Raw genomic sequence first — 26,430 nt, 5'->3', positions numbered from 1 at the left:
AGAACTTCTATTCGGAATGTAAACCCGTTCTTCTCTTAGATCGTGACTCAAGTGGGTGCCCTGATTTGCATGGGAAATGTCTCTATGCTTATGTTCTTGGAACAGAAGAAAAGCTGCAGTCATTTCTGTTCATTTGTTAGAATGGAATTCTGGTTTTATTCAAATCCCATTTGGAAGTTAATACCTCTACAGTGTTTTTGTTTTGTAAGACAAAGGTGCCTTTTAAAGTTGATCACCATGGTGTCTTCAGTCATGCAAACTCATGTGACCAAGGTGCAGTCTCTGTCATTACCAGCTTATTCCACTGGGAATGGCAGAGCTGGGACAAGTTCTCATGGTGTGATTTAAACATGCAGCACAATCCAGTCCACGTTGTTCACTGCGCGTATGCATGCCAGAAACATGGTGACAGACTGCATTTTGGTTGCATGAGGCTCCACACCAGTTGTGTGATGGATGTGTCCAGCTGTGTAACAGGCAAAGGGCCATGGGGTTCTGGTGAAAAAGGCGAAAGGAGCAGGCTGCCATGACAATTCCACCAATATAAAACTTGCTTCATTTGCACATATGAGCGTCTCTTGAGAAAGGAGGAGAGTGTGTAGATGGCAGAAGTGTCATGGTTAACCTTATCCAGCCAAAAATCAGAGGCTTTTGGCATGGGTTTTCTTAGACAATGTGCTGCCAAGGTGAAATTGCAGTGCTACAGTTGAAGAACAGACAATATTGCAGGCTAGATGTGATTTTTTGTTGTTTTATAAATTGTGTTTCAGTGAGGGGGAAAAAAAACAGCTCGTGCATGTATTGTAAGGTGGCATAATCTCTTTTCTTTATGAGGTTCTTGGCTCTTAACAGAGTAAACTTCATGTATGATTATTTTTTTTTCTTCTTTAATGGTTCCCAAAGCAATGCCATAAGTCTCAGGTAAAGTGGATCAAATCAGTGTCTGTGGTTTTGAATAGTTCTTGTGTATATTTCCTTTACAGCACTTGATCGTGTTCTTTTTTTCTGGTGGCAGAGGAGAACCACTAACATCCCCCCCACATACAGAATATTTTAGTGTATACACTGCACTTTTGGCATGCCAGCAATAATAGCACAAATTGTAAAAACTGCATGTTAACTTGGGGGAGACAGAAAGGAGCAGTCTAAGAAAGAGTGTTCTCTTATGTCCAGACTGTTGGAAATTACTGTTTTTAACTTTATTTTCACTTCTGAAGTGGATATTGTTATACTCTACATTGCTGTTAAGCAGTAGATTATATAGAGTATTAAAACAGCTTTAAGAAGTGTAATTTCCTTCCTTTGTAATATACTTTTGCACTCATCTTTTCAGGATGAAAACATATCTTGCTTTTATTAGGACTCTTAAAATTGGCACATGCATTAGAAATGTGGTTAAGTCTGTTCTATGCCTTGGAACCTTTGTTTGCATCATTATTGACATATATTATTTAGGTGTCAAGAACTGAGTTTTGCTCCAGAAATACTTTTTTTGTAAAAATAAAATTTGTGCTAATTTTCACATTTTCTTCTCTTTTTAGCTCATGATAGATACCCCTACCAGTCCTATTACCAGTGGATTGCCATTATTCTTTGTCATAACTGTGACAGCCATAAAACAGGTAAAGGGGAAAAATCCTGTAGCATGAAGTCTTTCTAAGGCAAAGTTACTCAAGTGTCTGACCATGATAATGGTTAGATACTAAAAATAAATTTAAAACGTGTCATTTTTAGAAAGGGTTTTGTATTTAATGTTTCTTATTAGATACTTGGACCTGAGCATTTTGTTTAGTTGTCAAGTGGTCAGTGACTCACTGCAGTACCCTTAAATGGACAGTGAATGTCAGACAGCATTTTTGTCTAAACATTATGTGTCACTTGTTATAAGACTTTTTCTGAAAGCTCCTTGCTTATTCCTTTGACACACCTCGCTGCGTATTAAACCAGTCCTCCCACATGACACACAAAGAAAGGAGCTTGGGTAGATGAAACAATGGTGCAATCCATGTTTGACAGTAGTTAAAAGACAAATTTTGCCCCAAGGAGTATGTTTCATGGCAAGAAATAATATTAACTGTACTCCTGCACCAGGTAAAAGGGCCAGTTTATAAAGCTTCTGGTTTTGTTTTCTTTTTCCTTGGTTGCATAAAACATTTTGGAGTGCTTTATAGCACTTGAAATAAGAAAACTTTTCTGAGTTTGATAGAAATCTTGTTCAAGCACCATACTACATCCTACTGAGATCTAGAGCCCCTGGAAGGAGAATATTTGGGGAAAAAAATAAAATCTTCTGTTTTCTTTAAACCCTTAAAGCAAGAGGAGAAAGAAACAAGCACATAAAGAAGTGATGTGGATAGAAACTGTAATCTCTTCTGCAGAGAGGTAATTTTGAGGATCTGTCCCCTTCAAAGAGTTTGACAGTGCTGTCTGGGGAAGAGATGCAGGTCACAGCAACTGAAAAATAAGCAGGAGACTGTTAGGGAGCTAAAACTGGAATTTCAATTTGCCTTCTGTGCCAGTAAGACCCAAAGCCACCCTGAAATAAGGGAAAAGTAGAAGTAGCTCTAGCTTTCAAATGAATAGAATGGTGTTTGGGGTAGAGGGGATCTTAGTGCTGGAGTAATATTTGAACTAACATTTCATCTTGTTGCTATGCAGTTTGTATACGTAGAGTGCCCTAATCCTATTGAATTGCAGTTGTTTTTATCATCCCAAAAAATGACATGTTCAAGAGCTACAGTCAGAAGTAGGCAATGGAAAATATCCCTTAAAGCTGAGTGAACTGAAAGAGATTGTGCAACTTAATTATATTTTTTTCTAGAAAGAAATTGGACTTATGTATAAGTCTAAAATAGTATGAAATAATCTACTACCACCTTGTTCCCAGATGTCCAATCTTATATTGGGAAATTTAAGTAACTTGCCATCAATTGCTAGGAATAGAGATTCTGGCATTCCTTCTAGAGGTTTCAAATCATTCATGAGTTGTCAGGCATCAAGAGTGTCTCAATATCTCTGCAAGAACTATTGGAACCACCTAAACTTAACTAATGGAGTCTCGTGTTTATCCTACCTGCTGCAAAGTAGGCAAACAGTATTCACAAGCTGTTATCTTGGAAAGATAATTCAGTGTGCTAATCCGACAGGCTGCCCTCAGACAAGGAAGAAAGATAAATCTTCTGGTAGAATGCAGAGGGGAAAAGAGCCAGGGTGGTCTCACAACTAGCTCCCATTTTCTCTCAAACCAGAAGTGGAATAGGAAGCAGATTTTAGGGAAGGAAACCCCTTTTGAAAGCTGCAGGGCACTGGTTCTATACAAAGTTATATGAGGATAAATGTCAAACTATAACTTAGTAGTCTCGCAAAAGTTGATGGGGAAAAATAGAAGCGTTAACTGTATGCAGGTTTGAGAAGCGTAGCAGTGGGCAGAAAAACTCTCCCCTGCTTCTGGAATGCCAGTTGACATGGCGCCTTTAGCGAACCTCAGAACTCAGCCTAATTTTAATCTCGGCCAAGGTGATAGAACTTTTTCTTCTGAGAAGTGTAATTGCACCTAGGTCAGAAGAAGGACATACAAGACTGCAAAGTGGTGCAACTCATGCTGTGTCATTTTGTCTGTCCTGTTAGCCAGAGCACTTTCCTCCTTATGCCTGTGAAGATGCGTATGCGGTCCTCAGATGAGTCCAATATCATAAAATAAATAAAAATAAAAATTACAAGATAAAAAACCCTAAAAGAAAATACAACAAAATTAAGGTGTTTCCTAAGGATCTTTAGGGAACTTAGTCCACTTCAATAAGTTCGTAGATATTTAACAAATAAGCTTATTGGACACAAATCTTTACCCAACTGTCAGGTAAATTAGAAACAACTATTTTACAGGTTTCAATTAAATACAGACCTGAACTGAGGATGAAAAACCTGCTAATATAATATGCAGGCCTGTTTTAATTTTGTCCTTTTCTCAGGTACATTGATGCATTTATTTAAGCAGGACTTAAAAATATGGTTTAATTGAGGGATTTTAATCTTTAGTTTCTGTTCATGCAGTTAAGCAATATTCCTTGTATTCCTATTGCATATTTCTTTTTCAGAGTATTTTTGCAATATTTGTAAGTGAAGATAGGGAAGTCTCAAAAATGCTGCATTGGGTAAATTTTGGGGGAATCTAAACTGACCACAGTAAGTTGGCTCTTAAGAATTCCCTGGTGTGAGGTGTCACCCTTGTGTTGTAGGCAGTAGGTGTCAGATGGAGAAAGCGCTGAAATCTGTACTTTCTAAAGAAGGTAAATTTCAGTTCTTTGCCAAATCCCCATATTGCTCATCTGTTCAGGTTTATGAGACAAATGCCCCAAGGTTACTGGATGTTACTTAAATCCTTGCTTTCTTCTGTCAGTCACCTTTAACAAGGAACTTTAGGTACTGACTTGCTTTTTCATACTGATTAGGGAGGACTCTTATTAAGGGTTTTAGGATTCTGAATTCCCAAATAGCTGTCTGTGTGCCTGCTGTTAATACACATTTATTTTTAAGCAGGTGGCATATAAAACTTCCCTCCTTTTCTTTTCTTTTCCTTTTTTTTTTTTTTACCCTAGGTAGTGTGGTTTTGCTGTCCATACTCATTTGTGCTAGTAGTGTTGGAGGTGCACGAAGGGTGAGCTGCAAAACTACTTTTAACATGCTGAATTAATCATGGAACTTTCCTCCAAACTCCAGTCAAATGCAGAATTTTCCAAACTGCATCTGCATTAATACTCTTGGTATTATGACGTACAATGTTTGCAGTGTTCTGGGATGTGCTGGGAGCATGCCTGCCCTTTCAGAGTGCTCCCCTTCTTCTGTCTGTAAACTTCCAAGGACGTGGTTTTAACTTTCACATTTTTTATACCTACAGAAAAGCATTTTAGGAAATGAGCTGTAGGAGTCTTGCTAGCATGTAAAAGGCAGTTGAACTTCCTGCGTAGACTGATCAGTTTCTTGTGCTTGCTTGTGGCACTTTCCAAACGGTACTTGGTCTTGGATATCAGAGATCATGCGACTGACAATGATGCTGTTAGATTAAATAACAATGTATTAATAGTTTAGGAACATAGGAGGAGAATAATATACTTGGATTCACTCTTTTGAACGTTTGCACATGTGTGTGCAAGGGATAAAGGGTGCTTGAAGAGGTGCCAAGTTCTGGGTAAAGGAAGATTCCTTAATTTATCTATTAAAAACTCAGTTACTGCAAACGTGCATTAGAACACTCGAATTAAAACCTTCTCTGTCATCTTCTCTTGCTATACAGAGCTGATGTGTGAAAAGCACGTCATACAAAATAAAGAAATCTTAAGATTTCATGCATAGGCTGTGGCAGTAGCCGTAAGAATTGCTATATAGTATGATATGAGGAAGTAATTTCAGTCTGTTACTTCTCTTTAAAAAAAAAATAAATATGTATATATTTGAATCCATAAGAGAGACTGGGAGTTACTGTTCCCAGTTTTGTGATATATTAATCCATATAGATAAAAGATTGAGTGAGTACTTGTTTATCTCATTGTAGAAAATGTCACTGCCTGTTTTAACGGGCTGTGGGGCTGTTACATTTCTTCACTGCTTTTGCTACTTAATTTGCCTTTACTTGTGTAAAGTGAGTGAGAATTAAGAGGCTTCCCGGGTTCTTGAGTAACAGCTGTACTAGAAGCTCATTGGTAGGTGTGTTCAGGCTATGCAGCAAGTAATTTGAAGCACTAGAAAAGCTTGGAAGATATTTATTACATTCTATAGGTTTCTTGCTTAAAAAGTAAATTTGTATGTGTTTTCCACAGGGTTATGAAGACTGGCTACGACATAAAGCAGACAATGAAGTAAATGGTGCTCCAGTTTATGTTGTTCGAAGCGGTGGCCTTGTAAAAACTAGATCTAAAAACATTCGGGTATGTTCCTAAGGACAAATTGAAAATTGTGTTTTTATCGGATCGCTGAAGGTCTAGTTTTGCTACTAATCATTGCAGCCTGTTTCATCGTGATTCAGTAACAATGTTGACATGAATTCTTCTTTTTTAAAACTCTATTTGTACTCTTCTCATTTGTGTTCTCTTCATTAGGTGGGGGACATTGTCAGAGTAGCCAAAGATGAGACTTTTCCTGTTGATCTGGTGCTTCTGTCATCTGATCGAGTTGACGGTTCATGCCATGTTACTACTGCAAGTTTGGATGGAGAGACCAATCTTAAGGTCTGGGTTACTGCTATGGAAAATGGTGCAGCTAATTTGCAATGTCATTTTTATTTCAGCCCGTTGAAATACATCCCCTGCCCCCCTCCCCCCCTTCCCAGTAGTCCTGTATCATTAACTTAATGGATGCTGTTTTACAGACACATGTTGCAGTCCCGGAAACAGCAGTGTTACAGTCCGTTGCCAACTTGGACAAACTTGTAGCTGTTATAGAATGTCAGCAGCCAGAAGCAGATCTATACAGGTATCACTTCATCAGTAAATATTTTGAACTTAAACTGAAATGAAGTGTTTATTTAGGAACGTTCTGGTTCTTGCTGGGATTAAAATAGCTTCAGACATCTGCTTAAATTTTAGGTTTCAGTAATTAGCATAAGTGTTTATACATATGTACTTCCTGAAAGGTGCAAGTGACAACTTACATTTGAGTATTTCAGTAGTAAATCAGAAATGGCAGGATAATATTTACCTTTTGCATTTTAATCATTACCCTTATGTACACTTCTGTTCTAACCAGTACACTTGTTTCCAGATTCTAAAAAATTCAATGGCCTGTGAGTCTGAGCAAGTTGGAGAAAGAGTTGTATAAGGTTCTGCCTGGAGATTTCAGTATTATATAGTATATATTTTTTAACAGAATTCACTCAAACTGTAGCATATTATTGTAAGCTTGTGTTAATTCTGAGGATATGTGTTGGTCATGCTTATTGTGGTTTTGCTCAAGAGAAGATTTGAACTCCATTCAACAGAAGAAATTCAGATTAGAAACAGTGGTATCTGAGTGTGCTTCATTTCAGCCTTTAACACCAGCAAGCAATGTCTTAGAAACTGTAAAACAGCATCTTAGGTAACCAAAGTTACATTCACATCCAAATTTCCCCTGAAAGGTATAATGGAAGGTGGTAGCTATTGAGTAGTAGTTTTCAAAACCCCAGTATATCACAGCAGCTGTTCTTAAGTAAGCTTTGGGATCTTTGAGAAATATTAAAATCTTAAAACTTAAGATGCTTCGTTTGAAGAGGGGTTCAAATATTTGATCCTTAGTTCCATTTGCAGAAAACGTAAAGTTTGGGTAGAATTACTATAGAAGTTTATGTGACCGTTTGTAGCTGGGCATACTAAATATGCCAGTGTCAGATTTTGCACGGAGATTAGGTTGACTTTGTTTAAATGAATATTACTGTTTCTTATGGATGATATGCTAACTTACATTTGTTGAGGAATTACTTCTTACTGAAACATCAAGAAGTCAGAGTCTGTTGCAGCTGAGTAAGAAATACAATATTTTACGGTTTTATTAATGATCCTAATAGGCTTTCTCAAATGACTGTTCCTTTGAAGGATAAATGTTTCTGTTCTGAAATATCTTTTGGAAAATTATTGCCAGTGTTGCGGTATTGTTTTAGTTTGATTGCTAAAAAAAGTTGATTGTTTTGTACCTGTGAACCATTAATGACTTTTTTGTAAACATAGAGGAGTTTTTTTGAGTCTTTATGTAGATATTTCTAACACATGGCCATTTTTCATAGATTTGTTGGAAGAATAACTGTAAGTCAACAAACTGAAGAAATTGTACGGTAAGTAAAACTTTGTAAGATTAATGTTTAGAACTGATGGAGGTGATTAAAATCATGACCATCACAAACAAAGAGTTACTGTTGAATATACGAGAGGGAGGGGTATTTTTACTGATAGTATCAATTATAGCTGCAGGCTTCAGATGGAGATGAGAAAAAAATTAGTGAAAGAAAGTTCATTACTACCCAGTTTTTCAGATCTAATAGGGCAGTTATAGAAAGCTTGGCTGTTCTGAAGGGGGTAATTTTAAAGCACTGGTAATTAGGTGGGAACTTTGTTGCTGTTTGTTATTTAAAACGTTTATTGATCTTAAACACTTTCCAGCAGCATATCATGTAGACTACAACAGATCCCATGTCATCTGTTTATCAGAGGCTCTGAGCAGGTGGTTTTGCAGGTGAAATTCCTAGAAATTAGTGGTCTGTTTTAGCAAAGCCTCTGCTACAGATTGTAGCCTTCAGTATACTACTTCAAACTACTGCCTGTACTGTAAGGATAGTGCTTAAATCTGTAATAGTCAACACATAACTGTGCACACATAAAGCTATGTGCACATAATCATGTGCTCAGAGTCTTTCCCTGTGCAGTCGTAGCAACTAGCATACACCTAAACACATGTGAAAATAACAAAACAGTTGTGAAGCCGCTTTACAGGCCTACACGTGGCCTTCCCGAAAAGATTGCTGATTGCAGCGGGTTGGCCCCCAGCCAGCAGCCAACCATCCACACAGCTGCTCATTCACTTCCCACCACCACAACAGGGCAGGAGACAAAATGGGAAGGAGTGAGAAAGGTCATGGTTTGAAATAAAGACAGGGAAATCACTCAGAGGAAATGGCCAGATTTTCAGGAATATTTAACATGCAAGTTATTTGTTTACTTTTGAGACTCGTTGATAATCAGGCTTTCCAAAAACTTGGTCACCTCTTCTTGAAATCTGAAGTGCTGTGTTATGATGCATAAGTGTGTCACAGAAACAGGTAAATGTCTTCCAATGTCCAAAGTGTTATGCTTTACTTTTTTAATTTTTTAGTGACATTTCTACCTGAACCAAATATTAAAGCTGTATTATTTTCTATGCAGTGTGTGCCTTCCGTCTGAAGAACTGAAAGTCTTTTGGTCTGAGAGCCTCCTATGAGGCTGGCAAACATCTGTCAATTTTAGATAGGAGTAACATGGAGTTCAGAGTGAATCAATGATTTGTCAATGGTTTTGCATGAAATATGGGAATATAGAAGGCAAATCACTTAGCCCCAAGTCAGATGCCTTAGCCACCCCTCCAACCCCATCCCCCCAAAAAACCACCCCACTCAGATGTTTTCCAAGGTTGTTTCATATACTGCTTCACTTGGAGCTTTTCAGAATTCATTACTGCCAAGCTTGACAGGTTCAGCTTTCATATAATCTATCAAAATAATTTAGTTGGCAACATATAACAGCCAGTTTAAAGGGAGTATGAAAAAATAACTGCAAGTTCCAGCTGCTGGTGGAGCTGTATCTTCTGACTGCTCCTCTAGTCTGTATTGCACTGATTCAGGTTTTGTATTTTGGGTTTGACAGACTGGTTTTTACAAACTGCAAAAACCACTTGAATCCAGAAATGTACATTAGGTTACTTATAAGAAAAGGTTAAATGCTTGAAGCATTTAGTTCAATTTTACATCTAAAAGTTTCAGTCTAGCCTAAAATATTAACATATGTATGTGTAGTTTAAAGAATCTATCATAGTCTGTGTGTATAATGGGTGCACCTGCTATTTGTGGTGGTAACTGTCGCATTTGCAGTAACATTTCAGTTAAATGTTTAACTCTGGGAGGTGTGGTGTGGGTTTGGAGTTTGTTTTTTTGAGTAACTCCAGGTTATGCTTTCAAAGGAACTTTGAAGTTTAAGAGCTTTGTTTATATCACGGACTGCTTGCGGTACAGCTAATGGAAAAGCAACACAAACCCAAGGACTATGATCTTTAATTCTTTTGCTTATACCCAGTATGTCAGTATTTGAAACACTGGCAAAAATAGTGACTGCACTTTTTGTGGGTTTTTTTTTCCGCCCTGCAAGCCAACCCTGCCAGCAATTTCTAAAGATGATACAGCTGCTGGAGTAGAACATACGGCTCTAACCTTATATGAACTTTGATTCTGAGTGGACCTTTATTTTTACAGCACTGTTTACAGTTAACTTATCTGATGAAATGAATGTATTATTATGGAGCAATAGATGTGAGGAAATAACATTTATGAAATTTTGTTCTTGTGTTAGGAAGCAGAACTTGCACTGTTGTGGTGGTGGTGGGTCCATCTAGTTATTTGTCTTTGTTTCTCTGGTGTCATAGCTTCTGAACTTGCTGGATCATTTCAGTTTGACAGAGGGGTAGAAATAAGATAAGTAAAACAGCACTCCGTTGCACTGTGAGTTCAACAGGTTTTTTGCCTGCTGGCTTCTCAAATAACTTGCAGGTCTCTCTGAACCAGCCATTTGGTATATTTAATTCGGTCGCTAATTACGGGATATTGGACAGGGTGGGAAGGTGTGGCCATGACCGAAGGAGACGCGAAAGGAAACAGAGAGCTCTGTGGAGATGTGTGGGTGAGGTGTGCTGAAAGGGGTAAGAGGATTGAAGGTGGACCTAAATGAGGGCGGGGTTGGAGTTGTCGCAGTAGGAATTCATAGGGGATATAGAACAACTTTGCACAGGAAACTGGATTTCACTAGTCCTACAAAATACAAACCAACTAGTTTTAAAATGCGGATATGTCTCTTTCTCTTTAGACCTCTTGGACCTGAAAGTCTCTTACTTCGTGGAGCAAGATTAAAAAACACTAAAGAAATATTTGGTTTGTAGACATCTAAATACTTAAAGAGTATTCTCTTAAAACATGTTGATGAACTGTGGTTTAATTTTACTTGCGCTGAAGAAGCTGTAATAATCTTGCTGACTTGTTACCTGAGGGGGATATGATTGTAGATTAAAGTAATGGTATTATGCTGAAGAATCTCATAAGGGTATAAAGTTCCAGCTCTGCTCTGTGAAAATATTTGAAGTGGTTTGATAAAGGAATAACTACTTCAATGGATAAATTACTGGTGTTACTCTTGCCTATTGTTCAAAACTTTCTCCTGAGATTTACCATTCTGATTTCCATAAAATACATTTTGAAGAGCAGTGCAGTCATCATAAGGAGCAGCATTTTTAGTAGGTGTTAAAATTACTTCGGTGGCACTGTCTTACTGTAGCAGAATATTGCAAATGCTTAGAAAATACTGTCTCACCATTGTACTGAAAATTAATATCATGTCTTGATTTTATTCTATATTTCTTAAAATGAAAAATTCTGGCAATTGTATATATACAAAAAATAAAGTATAACTCTTTATTCCCCCTCCCTGCCCCGCTTCCTTCCCAGGTGTTGCAGTGTATACAGGTATGGAGACAAAGATGGCATTAAATTACAAGAGTAAATCTCAGAAACGGTCAGCAGTAGAAAAGTATGTTTATTTTCTAATATCTTTCTTATTTGTAGTTTTAATTTAGTTTTTCCTCAGTAACTGTAAAACCCCGATGCTCTCGTCACTAGGTTTTAGGCAAGGGAAGACAGCATAACTGCTTTGCCTTCAGTAGGAAGCTATAAAGATAAAATCAGTGTCTTGGTATTTCATCCTTTATCGATTCTTTCGGTAGTGTGCAAAGTTGAAATACTTAAGCCTAAAAAGAGCTAAAGCAGAAAAAGTTTGGGAGGTTTGTTTTTGAGATGTGGAGATCACGTAATGATAGGTGAAATGCTGCTTGAACCAGATGCTCAGAGATGGTTTTCACAACAGTTCTAGCCTCTGCTGTTCTCTGCATCCTTTAATGTAAAACTGCATCATGCCTGTAAAGAGGACGGATTGAAATGAAGTCTTAAACACTTCAAAATCTTTGTCCTGAATCCTAGTATTTGATATAATGGAAAATAGCTTTGTTTCACACATTTTAAAGGATATAGTCTATCCAGATATGTTTGGCAATGAATCTTGCTTCTAGCGAAGTTGCAGGTTCCATTTTAAAAATTTTGCTCATAGTTACAGGATAGGGTTACTATAATAGAGATTTATATGTTCAACCTTGTGAATTATTTTAACAGGAAAAGAAGTTCTGATATGCTGCCTTTATTTCAATTAGAAAAAATCTGAGGTAGCCCCCTAGCATTTTTTTTGCAAACATGGGATTGATTAATCTTCTATTGCCAGATACAAACAGAACCGTAGAGTGCACAAGAAAAGTTCAGCCATCAAAGCAAAGGGTGGAAAGCTGGTGTGGCTAGCATTACAGAGAGTAGAGGCAAGTTTGACTCTATCCTGATATGGCATGGCCTGGGTTAAATAATCAGATGCACATGATAGTGATCTTCTAACTAGAGAAAAAGATGCTGTGGGTTTCCACTGTGTGGTGGTTTATACTGCCTTCACAGCCTTGCTAGATAACTGGGGAAGAAGAGAAGGATAAGTCAGCTCCCAGAATCTTGAACAACAGGTATGATACAAGTCAGCTGTTGGGGTATTCTTGCACCTCAATCTAGTCTTCATGTTGCTATATGTAGAGTATATCTTAGTGAGATGTAGGACTTCTTGTCACTTTTGTTGCTTGCTCATCACATAGAAACTTTACATCCATATCAAACACAGGATACATTTAAAAAAATAATTGTCCATTAAGTTTTTGGTCAATTCATGTAGCCTCTGTGTCAATAGATTAAGTAAAATAAATTGAGGTTGCTTTTTTTATTTGCCTCTTTGTAGGTCCATGAATTCCTTTTTGATTATTTATCTAATGATTCTCCTCTTTGAAGCCATTCTGAGCACTATTTTAAAGTATGCATGGCAAGCTGAAGAAAAATGGGATGAGCCTTGGTATAATGAAAAAACGGAGCATGAAAGAAACAGCAGTAAGGTAATGTCATTCTACCCAGTTGCATATCTGAGGAACCCTCAACCACTGTATGTTGAACGTGATATTTATTATGTCTCTATTCTTGGATATAAATGTAATTACCCCGTGATCCACTTGCAAGTCTGTATGCTGTTGTCCCAGTATTTTTGAGAGCATTAGTCCTATGTAGCCTCACCCTTGTGTAGAAATATCTTACCTCTGTTATTGATTGGTCTTTTCTTCCTTTATGAAAATGCCAGGCTTTTTAAAAACTTTGGGTTTTGTTAAGACGTATGTCTGATATTCTGTGTTCTTACTATAGTTATTATTCTTTTGGGTATATTTTGTCATTCCATAAATGAAAAGAGGAGGAGGATGGCTGTCCTTGTGCACTTTGCGTTGCAGTGATTTTACAGTTCAGGCATTTTGGACATTCTGTGATGTTGAGATCGTTCGATGTTTTCAGGCTGTAATTTTGCTCAAGCTCCTGCTTGCCTTCTCACTTTTCTGCAGAGATTGGAGGGATGCTTCGAAGTGTTCCTTAGGTCTGCAGTTGTCATAAGTGTCTTTTTTTTTAATTATTCATTCCTATTTTTCTGTGTTCTGTTTAATTTTTTGTTTCTGTATGAGTCTGCCTTCTTCCAAAGCAGTTCAGGAGCTAGCTGGAGCTGATTCTAAGTAGTAGAGGGGATTTTCAAAGCACAGAAGAATTGGAAATCCAGTTTTCACATGTGATGTGGTGTCAGATGTTTAACACCCACACCCTCCCCATCTCCCAAAGAGTTGATAATTGAAAGTGCTCACTAGGTGCCATGTGTGCAAAAAGGTTCAAATCCCAAGTCAGTAGAGTTCTGTTCTGCTTCACAAGTAGAGTGAAATTTACAGTTAGTACGTGGTGGTTCAGGAAGGAAAAAGAAGTAACGTGAGAGAATGTCTGATTCAAGGAGAGTTAAGACTTTACTGGCATTTCAGTAGAATATGCAACTTTCTCAGAATCTTGTCATGCAAAGTATTTTTGTGGTTTGACTGGAAAAATACCTTTATCTCAGTGCTGTGTAGCGTCTGAAATTATTAATTCAGGTTATCACTACAGTTACCAAATCTTTTCAATGTATTCTAAAATAATCTTATTTAAAAGTGTCACTGTCACAAAATATTAAATTAATATAAAAGTTTTTAAGTTGTTTAGTGACTTTCTATTTTTAGTACCTGCACCTACTTAACGCACTTTCAGCTGTTTGAAGTGGTCAGTCAAGTGAATCCTTGGCTCCTCTTAACTTCAGGTAGTTGCTACGTAAGTTAGACTAGTCTGTGGAACCTTTTCAGTTTTGAGTAGAATCAGGATAAGTATTTATTCATTCTTTCCATTCCCTTACCATTGTCTTCAGGAGCACACAGAACCATTTGTTGTTCTGCAGTGTCACTCTCCTTATATCATGTCTGTGTTTTTCTCTTTCCATTGTTTACTTCCACAATCTGCTTTACATTGCTCAATACGCTGACATCCTTACTTGGAGTGCATTCTCTGTTATCTGTCCTGTGTTGTGCAGGTTGTTATTTAATAGACAGTGCTTGAAGAAATTTGCTAACCTTAGTAATTGTCACTTCTTCTCAGTATATCTTCTCTTACATGAATTACCGCTTTCAGTCTTTATCTCTTTTCTGGTTTGGTTTGGAAGATCTCTTAAGGCACAGAACTTCCTGAGGTTTTGTCAGACACCTTGATTGTTGGTGCTGACTTTTATTAATTATAGCAACACTCCCTAATTAGGAAGAACAGACATTATTTAGCTTTGGAAGCTGTTAACTACTTTTATACTCCCTTTCTTCAAAATGTTCTCCTACACCTATATCTGGTAGAGTTGAAAGAGGTATCCCACATTTTCTCATCTCTGATCTCCCTAACTCAATATTCAAGTGGTGGTAAGTATTCCCAAAGTACAATTTAGATGCTAAGTTTGTTGTGCAAATGAAAAAGAGACTTCAGAGAGACTGTAATGTTGCATTTTAGAGTTTGTTAAAATTGTCATACCTAACAAACAGAAATTTCTACCCTGTTACATAGCTGTTTACCTGAAACGTATGTGTTGAACACAGTGATTTGAAGAGGCATAGAAGAAGTCTATGTCATTGAAATCCACACGATCTCTCGTGTTGTGTAGTCTGGATCACCCGTGTCACTGGGGAATGCCAGTAGACAGGAACCCTCTTGTTGCTCTGCTGCCCTAAACCAATACAGAATACTTTCAGATTCCTCTGACAACATGGAAAACCAGCAGTTTGCCTTCACCATTTATGGTTCCTGAGGAAAGCCTGTGAATGGTGCTCTTTGATGGAATGGAGAGCATATGAGTTTTTTCAGACCAGTCTCTTTGAAGAGACTTGTTTTGAGACAGGATCAGCATTACAGTTAATATGAATTGGTAACCCTCCTGACAGATTCAGTAGAAAGGACAAAAATTAATGACCTTGAGAACTGAAATATCCAGTCACAGCTTAAGGCAGTCTTATTGCATCAGTCTGAAGGCACGTTACTAGGGCAACCTGCAAGTGCCTGCATTGTCACTGTGCGTGTTCTCGTTCGTATGTACACGGGACTTAGTCTCCTCCAGCTCTGTCAGTTTGTCTTTTTTTCATGCATATTGAAACATAAATAACCATGTTGCACCTTATGACTGCAGTAATTTTTACATTTTCTCTTTTTTTCTTGTAGATCCTGAGATTTATTTCAGATTTTCTTGCTTTTCTGGTACTTTACAATTTTATCATACCTATTTCACTTTATGTGACTGTTGAGATGCAGAAATTTCTTGGATCTTTTTTTATTGGCTGGGATCTTGACCTCTATCATGAAGAAACAAACCAGAGAGCACAAGTAAATACTTCAGACCTCAATGAGGAATTGGGCCAGGTAGAGTAAAAAAATACATTGTTTGGGGTGATTTTGCCTTCTATTTTCTTCTTCTTTTTTAATAATAAAATCCATTGCTGCAGACTTTTTAATTGGTTGTGCTTTGATTTCTGATTAATTTAAAAATAAGCTGTAATTATCTGATGACAGAAATTAAAATTTTTACATGATCAAAAAAAGGTATGTAGTGAAGAGTGTGAGTCGAGATTTTTTTTTTTCTTCTAACAAATACATGCAACTCTAAGTCTGTGTTTTCTTTTATTTTACAAAAGGTAGAATATGTGTTTACAGACAAAACTGGTACATTAACTGAAAATGAGATGCAGTTTCGGGAGTGTTCCATTAATGGCATAAAATACCAAGAGGTCAATGGTAAACTAACTCCAGAGGGGTTTTCTGAAGATTCTCCAGATGGAAATAGACATAATTTGGTAAGACACATTTTTTTCCCACCATTAGGCATCCTAGATAGAAAGCGTTTTATTTCAGAGAAATAGTCTTCTAGCATTAGCTTTTTTTTTTTTAAATGGGAATTTCTGAATAGTTTGACGTTATTGCATGTTATTGAACAAACAATATTAAACACATTGAGATGTGATTATTTAACCTGGAATACTTGGCAGATTTTTAAGAACAGTTTTTTTTATTAAGTATGTTCAAAACTGGGTTGATAAATGAATGTTACAAATAAAGTTTTTTTTCTTTCTTCTAGATGAAAGAGGAAGAACTCTTCTTGAAAGCAGTTTGTCTTTGTCATACAGTGCAGGTCAATGCAGATCAAACAGATAGTGCTGATGGTCCCTGGCATGCCAATGGAATAATATCACCGTTAGAGTATTATGCTTCTTCACCAGATGAGAAAGCTTTAGTTGAAGCTGCAAGCCGGTGAGATGTACTGCCAAAACTATCTAGTGTAGAAATTGCCTACTAGGGCAGGCGATTCATAATAAAAGCAACCTTAAAAATTGCTCAGAAAGATGGTAAAGCCAGGGCCTGGCACTGTCAGTTTACTATGAAGACGTGCAAAAATAAACCACACAAAAACCCTAGGCATATCATAAAGTGACAGTTTAAAATATTTATGGAAATCCTTAAGAAATTATGAACCACAGTGGTCAAAGTATGTTGCTATTAAAATATTGGAGAAAGTGGGCATTTTTCATTTTCGCTAGAAATAGAGTGCAGTAGTGGGGTGTAGGAACCTCTCTCCTTTCCTTTTCCTTTCTTCTCTCACCCCACCCCCAACGATCAGTAGGCATTATGTCTATAAGTGATGATTTGATGTGTGTTTTCTTTTCCTTGTAGGGTTGGAGTAGTATTTACTGGAACTAGTGGGGACAGTATGGAAGTAAAAAGTCTTGGAAAACCAGAAAGGTATTCATTTTTATTCCTTGTTTCTTTTGAAGGACAGGAAAGTGAAGATTAACATAACATTCTCCTCTTAAACCTCTCTTGTCATAAGAAACCTCGCTTTTCCACAGCATGCTCTTTTTATTGCTTGTCCCTTGATGTCTTCCAAGTCAGCTTGCATCTTATTCCTTAGCAATTTTAAACTGAGATGCAAGATTTTTTTGTGAGTTACTCTGTGTCATTGTGTATTGTAACAGTTCACATCTTTGTGCGTTCCTCAAAGGTTGAGACCGTAGTAGAGTTGGAAAACTGCATTGCCTATTCAAGTCTTACAGTTTGTCCTTTAAGCTCTAAAAGTTTCCAGAGTCAGTCTCATGTATGCATAATGTAATTGCATATTTTAAACTTTCCCAAAATTAGTAGAAATATTATTAGCTGTGTATTTTCAGTATGTCATAGCATCTTTTATCCATTTGATCTTTTTCAGTTAGTTGGCAGTACTTTAAATATAAATGTCTAAAATTAATTTTCTAAACTATTGTTATAACAAAAAAATAGTCCAGCTATCAGGGAACGACAGTCTTTTTTGACTGTGTAGATTGTTTATAAGTGATAGAAACAAAATGTAGTTTTCAAAGTTGCGTGTGAAGCAATGATAGAAGGATACAGGAATAGGAAGGAGCTGATTGTAATCTCTAGATGTAAAGCTGGTGTTCAGGAAGCTATTCCTATTGGTAGAACCTTTTATTTTTATAGAATGGAATTAAATATATATAAAGTGATGAAAAGCAATCAATTGCACAAACACCGGTGACAGTGACTGTTGCTCAGCAGTGGTAGCATTACTTTTAGAGTTTCCGTAAAAAAATGACACTTTGGGGAAGGCTCTGCGGGGTAAGTTACGTATTTATAAGTAATTGTCTTTGGAAATTTATTTCTAAAAAAGTTTTCTTGCCCTTTCCTCTTGTATTAAAACACAAAATACAGGTATAAATTGCTTCATGTTTTGGAGTTTGATCCAAATCGCAGACGAATGAGTGTCATTGTAGAGAGTCCCTCCGGTAAGTGACCAGAAGTTGCACAAGCTGCAGCTGAGAACCTCTTAAATAGTATGTATTCTTAATTTCTGTTCTGTTTTGCTTTTTAGGGGAAAAGCTTTTGTTCACAAAGGGAGCAGAATCTTCCATTCTTCCTCGTAGTAAGAGTGGAGAAATAGACAAAACAAGGATACATGTGGATGAATTTGCTTTGGTAAGTGCAGATGCTTGCCCAGCTGATTGGGAGAAAATTCTTCCGGTATAAACTTTGTGACCTGAAGAGAACAAATTGCAGGTGACACCTTCTTGTTAGATCAGAATCTTGTCTACTCTGAATGTAGTCTTTTATTTTCTCACAGAAAGGACTAAGAACTTTGTGCATAGCCTACAGAAGATTCACACCTGAGGAGTATCAAGAAATTGGCAAACGCCTTCATGAGGCCAGGACTGCCTTACAACAACGGGAAGAAAGATTAGCAGATGTATTCAACTTCATAGAAAGGGATCTGGAATTACTTGGGGCTACAGGAGTAGAAGACAAGTATGCAAAGGAGTTTCTGATAACTACACTCAAAAACATAGCGAGTTTAGGATTTATAACTGAAATACGACATGTGCCATGAAAAACTGTCCTGCCACGACCAGACATTCTGCGCTGTTCTTGTTTAGTATGTTTAGCACCCTTTGAATTGAGGAGCATTCAAAACACGTCATACCAACTGATTTTACTTAGTAACAATGACATACAGTGTACTTCATCAGGAGAGATTTAATGTATGTGAAAGAATAATTGTAGTAAATATTTAGGGTAATGGCTGATTACTTGGGAGAACTTCTACACATAGCTCCTTTACAAAGCGTGTATTCTGTGAGTCAGAGGGTGTATTGTGCACTGGAGCGTACAGGTAGAGCACTTAGAAGCTTTTCGTGTACCACAGTAGGTAGTAATTGTTGTGGACTGTTCTAAACCTTCTCAAATGCAGCCATGGTGCCTAAACTAAATTAAGATATGCTTATTACAAATTTTTGATCACTTAGCAGGATTAACGTTCATTTTTTGTTACATAAGGCTTTCATTTTGTTGCTGGTAACAGAATGTTATCTGTCAGACTATGATTCTCTGAAAATACATACAACATTGGAAATGCAGTCTGAAATGATTGTGACAGTGGGGTTACAGGAGTAACAGGAGTTACTTGTTTTTGTAAAGTTTTTGATTGGTTATTGAAGATTTTTCTTGTTTCTAGACTGCAGGAGAAAGTCCAAGAAACTATAGAAGCACTCAGGCTGGCGGGTATCAAAGTGTGGGTACTCACTGGAGATAAACACGAAACGGCTGTTAGTGTCAGTTTATCATGTGGACACTTTCATAGAACCATGAACATCCTTGAGCTTGTGCAACACAAGTCAGACAGTACGTGTGCAGAACAACTGAGGCAGCTAGCCAAGAGGTAAAATAACCTGAGATGTCACTATCTCACTGATGATTTTAGCTTGATTTTCTTCTGTTTTCAATTTTTATGACAGTCTCTTTGAGGTATGTGCCGAACACATGAAGTTGCCTTTTAAAAAAATTGTTTAGTGATATAATAACAGACTTGAAGAAGCAGTCTGTCTAACAGGCTAACTTCTTTGTTTATTGTATGGGCAACCACATAGTGAGTCAAAACATTTAAATTTTTCCATCACGCTGTTACAAAGCTGACACTTCTGTCCCTGAATAGAATAAAGGAAGACCACGTTATCCAGCATGGACTGGTTGTGGATGGGACCAGCCTCTCTCTTGCACTCAGGGAACATGAAAAACTGTTCATGGAAGTTTGCAAAAACTGTTCTGCAGTGTTGTGCTGTCGCATGGCACCCCTTCAGAAAGCAAAGGTAAGTGAGAATATTATCAGGATTGTCAAGTATTTTTGTCATGCTTTGAGGTGGCAAGGATTTTTGGAACTGCTTTGTTTGTTTGCCTGACCTTTTTGTGTGACTTCTGAAACCTTGTTAAATTCAGTTGATCTAGAGTAGTTTGCTCAGAAGCTTCTATATGCATTTATGAAAACATGCAATTGGGTGGAGGAGAGAATCGCAATACTGCCACCGTGCAAGACTAATCTTTTATCAGTCGCTTGAGTGTTCTGTCAGGCAGTAGCTATCCTGATCTCCTGCAGGCTTATTGCATTGCCTGTTCCATCACTTCTCCAAAACAAAGACACTAAACTGAAAATTCATTAAGCTGTAGGGAAGAAATGTGCTTCTCTAAAGATTTAAAAAATACCCAAGTTTGAGGAGGAAGTAGAAGGGAAGGGAAGTTGAGGCCTAGTCTCCAGGGAAGGTTTACGTTAATGTTCTCTTCTAAGACCATTTTTCTTTCACGTTACTTCATTTTACTCAAATAGAGGTTAGATAAAATTCAAATTCAGATTTTGTGATTTGTTTTTTTTTACTTTAGAAAGCCGAGCCCTGAAAAGCTATCCTACTTACTTTTTCCTTTTGAAACTTTCTGTCTTCATGTTATGCTTCTCTTCTTCTTTTGACAAATACTCAATAGTATATCTTTATTACGGTAGTGCTTAATTTATTATACTTTTAGCTTACCTGTATTCTTTCACGGCTTTTTGCACGTATTTCCAGTAATACTAAACCTCTGAAAGGACACTGTTGCCCACTCTTATTTTTACACATTGTCAAAAAGAAAAGGAAAAAAGACCTTTTTACCTTAAAGCACTAGGAAGCCCTTATGTAAGGTACTAAATGTGTAAAAGAGGGCAGGCTGGTTTACTATAGCATGAGTGACCTGTTCTGAGGTCACTTTTCCTGCTTCCAGCATTTAGCTAGGTTTTTAATGCAGTCTTTAGAATCACATTATACAACTGTTCAGCTGTGTATAAAACTTAGTTAATACTAGTTTCAATAAAATGTTAAAATGAAATTGTCTGTAACTAATATGAGAAAACCAATTTGTTGAATGTGTCCACTTAGCATACACTTCTCTAGCTGGAATTTTTGCCATCCCCCTCTTTAAGGTGTAGTCATTTGTCTATGTTGTGTCCTTGTTCTTATTTTGTAATTTAACTTGATTTATAATGTGTTTTGTACTGCCAGATTTGGCAGATAGCAGCCAGTAATGCTTTCCTTAATTCTTATTCTGTCCAGCAGGTAATCTTCTTTATCTCCTGTGTTTTGTCATGAAGTACAGTAAAACCTAATTTTGATGGCAGTGACTTTTTCATTTTAAATACTGAAGTATGTAAATCACCGAGACAAATGCTGTATAATGTGGGAGGGAAGTGTATGGCAGTTTAGCCTTGCATTTGATTTTTTGCTGCAGGTACCCTTTTTTAAGATTTACTTTAAGGTTAACTGGAACTCAGCTTAGTATTTCCTGAATATTTTCTTTTAACTTTAGTTAATACATGGCTAGAAGTCTCACTGCTTATTTATGTATATTTTACGGCTCGGAAACCTTTTTAAACATCTTTCAAGTCAGTCATTCAGAGCTGCTGCTGATTGCTGCTGTTAAAATTTGCCAGAGAATTTGTCTTGACCTTTTCGCGTAGATGTTTGGCTGAATTACCACAGTCTTCGGTATCTCACGAGGACTGATCTGGGTGACATACTGCACCCTTGCTGGCTCTTCAAGGCTGCTTACTAAGATCTAATGCTAAATGTACTTGAAATAATTACCCCTTAGGAATGGGGAACCTTTAAACTTGAATATTAATACCTGCAATTAGGGAATGTTTTCCCACAATCGGGTGGATTTCTCTGAACTGTAGACTGTATTCAGTCACTGTTGTGTTCCTTGTGGGAAGCGAGTTACCGCTCCTGTGAATCAATGTACCGACACTGCCAGTTAGAACTCAATTATTTGAATACAGTTGTTTGTGTCTGCTTACATCAGGCAGTTGTTGCTCTGCTGATTATTTCCACTTGGGGTTTTCTGGACCTTCAGGGGGAAAATGCAGTGTTTTTTCATAGTTGAATGCTTTGGTTTTAGAAAGCCTTCTGGATCTGCATTCACACCTTTTACCTTTGCAACCCGTTCATGACTGAGTTAGTGAAGCCTTTACCTTTAGTTTGAGCTCTCTGCAAGGTTAATAAATTACTAATTCTCATTAACCAAAAGCCTCAGCTAACTTCTTTCTGTTTAGAATATTGTTGGCATTTACATTAAAGATCCATTTCCTTTCTGCATAGAGCAGGATATCATTGCTTGTTTGGGGATTGTAGAGCCTTGTATGTGAACAATTTTTTTCCTCTTTCTGGCTTATCTTTTTTGACTTTTCCAAATGAGAATACCCATTGGTGATAATGAAGTCTCTTTAAAAGGAAACAATTTTCCATAATAACAGCATGTATTGATCTTTGAGCTAATACATTGGGTTTTTTTCAGATTCCTCTTTTACACTGATCAATTCTATTAATTGAAAATGTGAAGAATCTGGGCATGTCTGCCAAAGGACTTTAAATCTAGATTGCTCCCTAAGTAAATTTTCAGTTCCAACTTTTACTTGTCTCTTTTGTAAGATGAAGCACCAAATTAAGAGTTGTAAAAACATCTAAGTAAGAATAGCAAAATAAGGCAGGCATAATGTTTAAATAGGGCTTGTGCCCCAAAGCAAGCAGCTTTTCTAAAGGAGCAATGCATTTGTGCATGTGATGTGCAAAAAAAAGTTTTTTACACAAGCATGCACATTCATAAAACAAATTAATTATATTTACAGGTAGGTACTAAGATACTTGGGAATTAGTGGCATGATTTGTAGGTGGGCTGTCTAATCTGAAAAAATTCTGCCCTTTTTTTTTTCTCCTGCAGGTAGTGCGACTGTTAAAAACGTCTCCAGAGAAACCTATAACATTAGCAATTGGTGATGGTGCTAATGATGTGAGCATGATACAAGAAGCACATGTTGGCATAGGTAACTTTCTTTTGTCAGAAGAGACAAAGGCAAATAAGATGGAAATTTTAGTAGATATTAAAACAGATGAAGTTCTAATGTTTTTGGACCTGTGAATGACAGGGTGTTTATCAGAGTCATCTGTTGTAGCAGACTTTTAGCGAAATCTAAAATTTAAGGCTGTTTGCTTTCAGATGTCTTAGGTTTGTTGTGTAGTCTGCTAAGAATCAGAGATCCTGTTTAAATGCTGCCTTAAGAACAGCAAAGATTCTCTGTAACTAGAATGTCAGAAGTACTCTGCTTAGGATATTGGAAGTGGTAATCTTAACTATAGGCACTGTCAGATTCTAAGTTCTTGGGTAAACTAACTTGATGTTTAAAACTTTCTCTGTACTAAACTGCCTCTGTTTGTACCATATCTGTATCACTGTAGAAACGCTATTTGTGTCTAGTTTGTCTTTGAGGAGAAGGCTTTCATTACATCTCGAGAGAGACTGTTATTCTCAGCTAAGCTTGGTTGTTTTCTTTGTTTATACCGTTTTCTGTTATCTGGCTAGGACCTTCTTCAGACTTTCTTCTGCTGTGTTATGTAACCGAGTACAAAACAAAACACACCAAAAAAAACCCAACAAAAAACCCCACCCAAAAAACCAACACAAAGTGTCTGGTTTTCAGGAATCCTGGGCCACTTTTCTTCTGTAAAAGACCGTTTTGTATTCTCTGTGTATGCTTAGGCTAATCATAATAATAGTTTTTAGAAATAAATTTGTGCTCAGCTGTGACGAGTGACAAGCATTGTCAGCCCATCAGATTCAGTAAACTACTGTTGTAAGAACAGCATTTCTTTTATTCTGCTGTTGAGTCATATATTATTCCCAGAAAGTACTCTTAAGAAAAACCTCTTTTAAGTAAAACATACTAAGTAAATTTATAACTGATGTTGGATTGCTAATGTTTTTGCTTGGTTTAGGAGTTATTTTTTTTTAATTGAATCAGCATCAAATGAGCAGTTCCCTTAGTTCTAAGTGTCAGGAATAATGCCTTCTTTTGGAACTGAAAGATGCTGAAGTCTTTATAACCTTGAAGTGCAGAAGAGTAGCTTCAGGTGTATGTTGTTGGGTATTTTAAACCTTAATTTTTATAAGGTTTAATCTGTTTTCTTTCCTAAATATTACAGGAATCATGGGTAAGGAAGGAAGACAAGCTGTAAGAAACAGTGACTATGCAATAGCACGGTTTAAATTCCTCTCCAAGTTGCTTTTTGTTCATGGGCACTTTTACTATATTAGAATAGCAACCCTTGTACAGTACTTTTTTTATAAGGTAAGTCTTCAAAGAGTGCCAGTAAGTTAATGGAAAAATGTGTAATCTTTTCCCAGCATGAAATTTATTTCAGATGTAAGATTTTTGTTGGGAACAGGTTAAATATCTTTGTTCAAACATGTTTTCTAGGCTTTTTTGTAATGTTTCACAACCAAATGCTGTAGTTTAACTGTGAAATTGTTTAGTACTTGCACCTAGAAGTAGTTTTTAAATACCACACTGAGTTTCTGGAGGCTGAGAGGCAGACATGTTTGCTCTATGAAAGCAGTATTACTACCTTGAAATTAAAGAGTTTCTTTAGCAAGATGTATAAGTATCACGGGTTTTTTTGATTAATTTAATATGAACCAAATCCATTCATCTTTCTTAAAGGAAGAGGAGCACAGGAGATAGCTGAGGGAGGGAAGGGCCTACAGAAAGTGTGTAGGGAGAGAGCGTGCTCTTTGCTAGCAGGCTCACCTTAAGAAAACTTAACAGTCCCAGCCTTGACTTAAGAAATCCTCAGGTGAAAGCTGCAAGGAAATTAAGCACCAGGGACTGAGTTATCTCTGGGTACCTGCCTGGGAGCTGTGGGCAGGGAGCAGCAAGGGTGAGCTTAAGCAGGATGTTAGAGAGAGCAGTGGGGGCATGCCACTCCTTTTTTTCTTTTTTTCCTTGATCATCAGTTTTGATAAGAAGTCAGAATTCACTATCTTAAAGGAAATTCAGAGATTCTAGCAGTGGCCATGAAACCACTTCTTATCTTTTGTTGTTTGCTTTCATTTAAAGATAACAGCATGGTGTTAGGTTTTGGTTTCTGTTTTGTCTGCTCCCATGCAAAAAGTTGTGTGTGCAGGGCACAGGCTTTCTTCAGTGAAGTGTGGAAACTATTTTGCAAAGAAATTCTTAAAAAGAAAATGAGGGGGAAATGGATGGATTTTCTCCTCCTTTAATACTGCTTGTACTCCCATAATGAGATGTTTCTGTTAAGCACATTTAAGTTTATATTTTTTCCAGTTTGTTGTCCCAAAGCACGAACAAAATACGCCCTTGAGCAGAGCATAATGCTTCATTTTGCCAAGTAAAATGCTGAAATGCTTTATTCTCTCCCTGTGTATTTATACCAGCTTGTAAGAGTTAACAGTTTCTTTTAGGGTTGTGAGGCCTGTACTGAGGATTAACTGTTTTGTTCACTTTTCATTTTTCAGAATGTGTGCTTTATTACACCACAATTTTTATATCAGTTCTTCTGTTTGTTTTCACAACAAGTAAGTATTGGATGCCTTCTGTCTTGGTAGATGTGTATGAAACACTCGGAGTAAATAACTAAAAAAATGGGAAAGAACTACACAGGAACAGCACAGATTTTACACTTAATAAATATCCAGCTTTATTTTCCGAATTTGATAGCTTGATGTTGCTCGATGGTTATGTGATTATAGCTTTTTTTCTAACTAGTAAATTCACATAATTAATGATCTGTTGCTGCTATTAGTGTGCTTATAAATTTTAATAAACAACTTTTTTCTTTACAAGACTGAAAATAATTTTTTTCTATTTTCAGACGCTCTATGACAGTGTATACCTGACTTTGTACAATATTTGTTTCACTTCCTTGCCTGTTCTCATATACAGTCTTTTTGAACAGCATGTGCATCCGCATGTATTACAGAGTAAACCTGTGCTCTATCGGTATGTATATCTTCAATATGTTGTCATAGTAGCACATAATTTAGAAAAACAGTGGCCTATGCAGAAGTCTGAACTTGCTATTATGTGTTCGTACAGTATTTTGATCTGTAACTTCTGCAGTTTTTGGTAATTATCTTGAAGAACTGCAGCTACATAGTTTTCATCCTAAAAGTTAGTACTAAGTATTATAAGAGAAGCATCTTTTTATGTCAGTTGTGTTAAGACTGGAAGAGAATTGAGCACTTGGCCAGCTTACATGATTGGCAGCCTTTTCCTCCATTACATGTAGGAGGAGAAGATCAGTCAGACACACAAATGAAAAACTAGAACACTGTGGTTAGGGGAATCACCACAAAAAATGCTTTACAAAGAGGGGAAGTGATTTACTGTAGAAGTAGATGGTCCTCCCAGTGGTAGCGTATTGCACTGCATACTGCTTTATGGAGAAAAAAAAGTACGTATTTTTGTAAAAAAGAGATGTCTCTTAGATGCTTCTCATTTCCTAAAGGTCTTTCAAGCAAAGCAAGGGGCAAGTATCATA

The 26,430-nt window shown here is 37.0% G+C and overlaps 1 protein-coding gene across 6 annotated transcripts in view; it reads left to right on the top strand.

The window, feature by feature from the left end:
* Positions 1–26,430, top strand: part of ATP11B (ATPase phospholipid transporting 11B (putative)) — a 72,859-nt gene that overhangs the window by 18,716 nt on the left and 27,713 nt on the right. For all 6 annotated transcript variants that reach the window (XM_055723683.1, XM_055723686.1, XM_055723685.1 and 3 more), the window contains exons 4-24: positions 1,542–1,622; positions 5,814–5,921; positions 6,093–6,221; positions 6,362–6,465; positions 7,751–7,798; positions 10,569–10,633; positions 11,204–11,285; positions 12,576–12,726; positions 15,419–15,616; positions 15,889–16,047; positions 16,329–16,501; positions 16,922–16,990; positions 17,954–18,027; positions 18,114–18,217; positions 18,363–18,544; positions 19,251–19,454; positions 19,728–19,881; positions 22,814–22,916; positions 24,073–24,218; positions 25,406–25,465; positions 25,762–25,889. In XM_055723683.1, the coding sequence (XP_055579658.1) occupies positions 1,542–1,622; positions 5,814–5,921; positions 6,093–6,221; positions 6,362–6,465; positions 7,751–7,798; positions 10,569–10,633; positions 11,204–11,285; positions 12,576–12,726; positions 15,419–15,616; positions 15,889–16,047; positions 16,329–16,501; positions 16,922–16,990; positions 17,954–18,027; positions 18,114–18,217; positions 18,363–18,544; positions 19,251–19,454; positions 19,728–19,881; positions 22,814–22,916; positions 24,073–24,218; positions 25,406–25,465; positions 25,762–25,889 (2,522 nt within the window). The remainder of the gene's footprint in view (positions 1–1,541; positions 1,623–5,813; positions 5,922–6,092; positions 6,222–6,361; positions 6,466–7,750; positions 7,799–10,568; positions 10,634–11,203; positions 11,286–12,575; positions 12,727–15,418; positions 15,617–15,888; positions 16,048–16,328; positions 16,502–16,921; positions 16,991–17,953; positions 18,028–18,113; positions 18,218–18,362; positions 18,545–19,250; positions 19,455–19,727; positions 19,882–22,813; positions 22,917–24,072; positions 24,219–25,405; positions 25,466–25,761; positions 25,890–26,430) is intronic.

Source organism: Falco cherrug, chromosome 11 (genome assembly GCF_023634085.1).
Source record: "Falco cherrug isolate bFalChe1 chromosome 11, bFalChe1.pri, whole genome shotgun sequence".
In the NCBI taxonomy this organism is placed as follows: domain Eukaryota; kingdom Metazoa; phylum Chordata; class Aves; order Falconiformes; family Falconidae; genus Falco; species Falco cherrug.
This window is presented reverse-complemented; position numbering and strand designations above follow the sequence as displayed.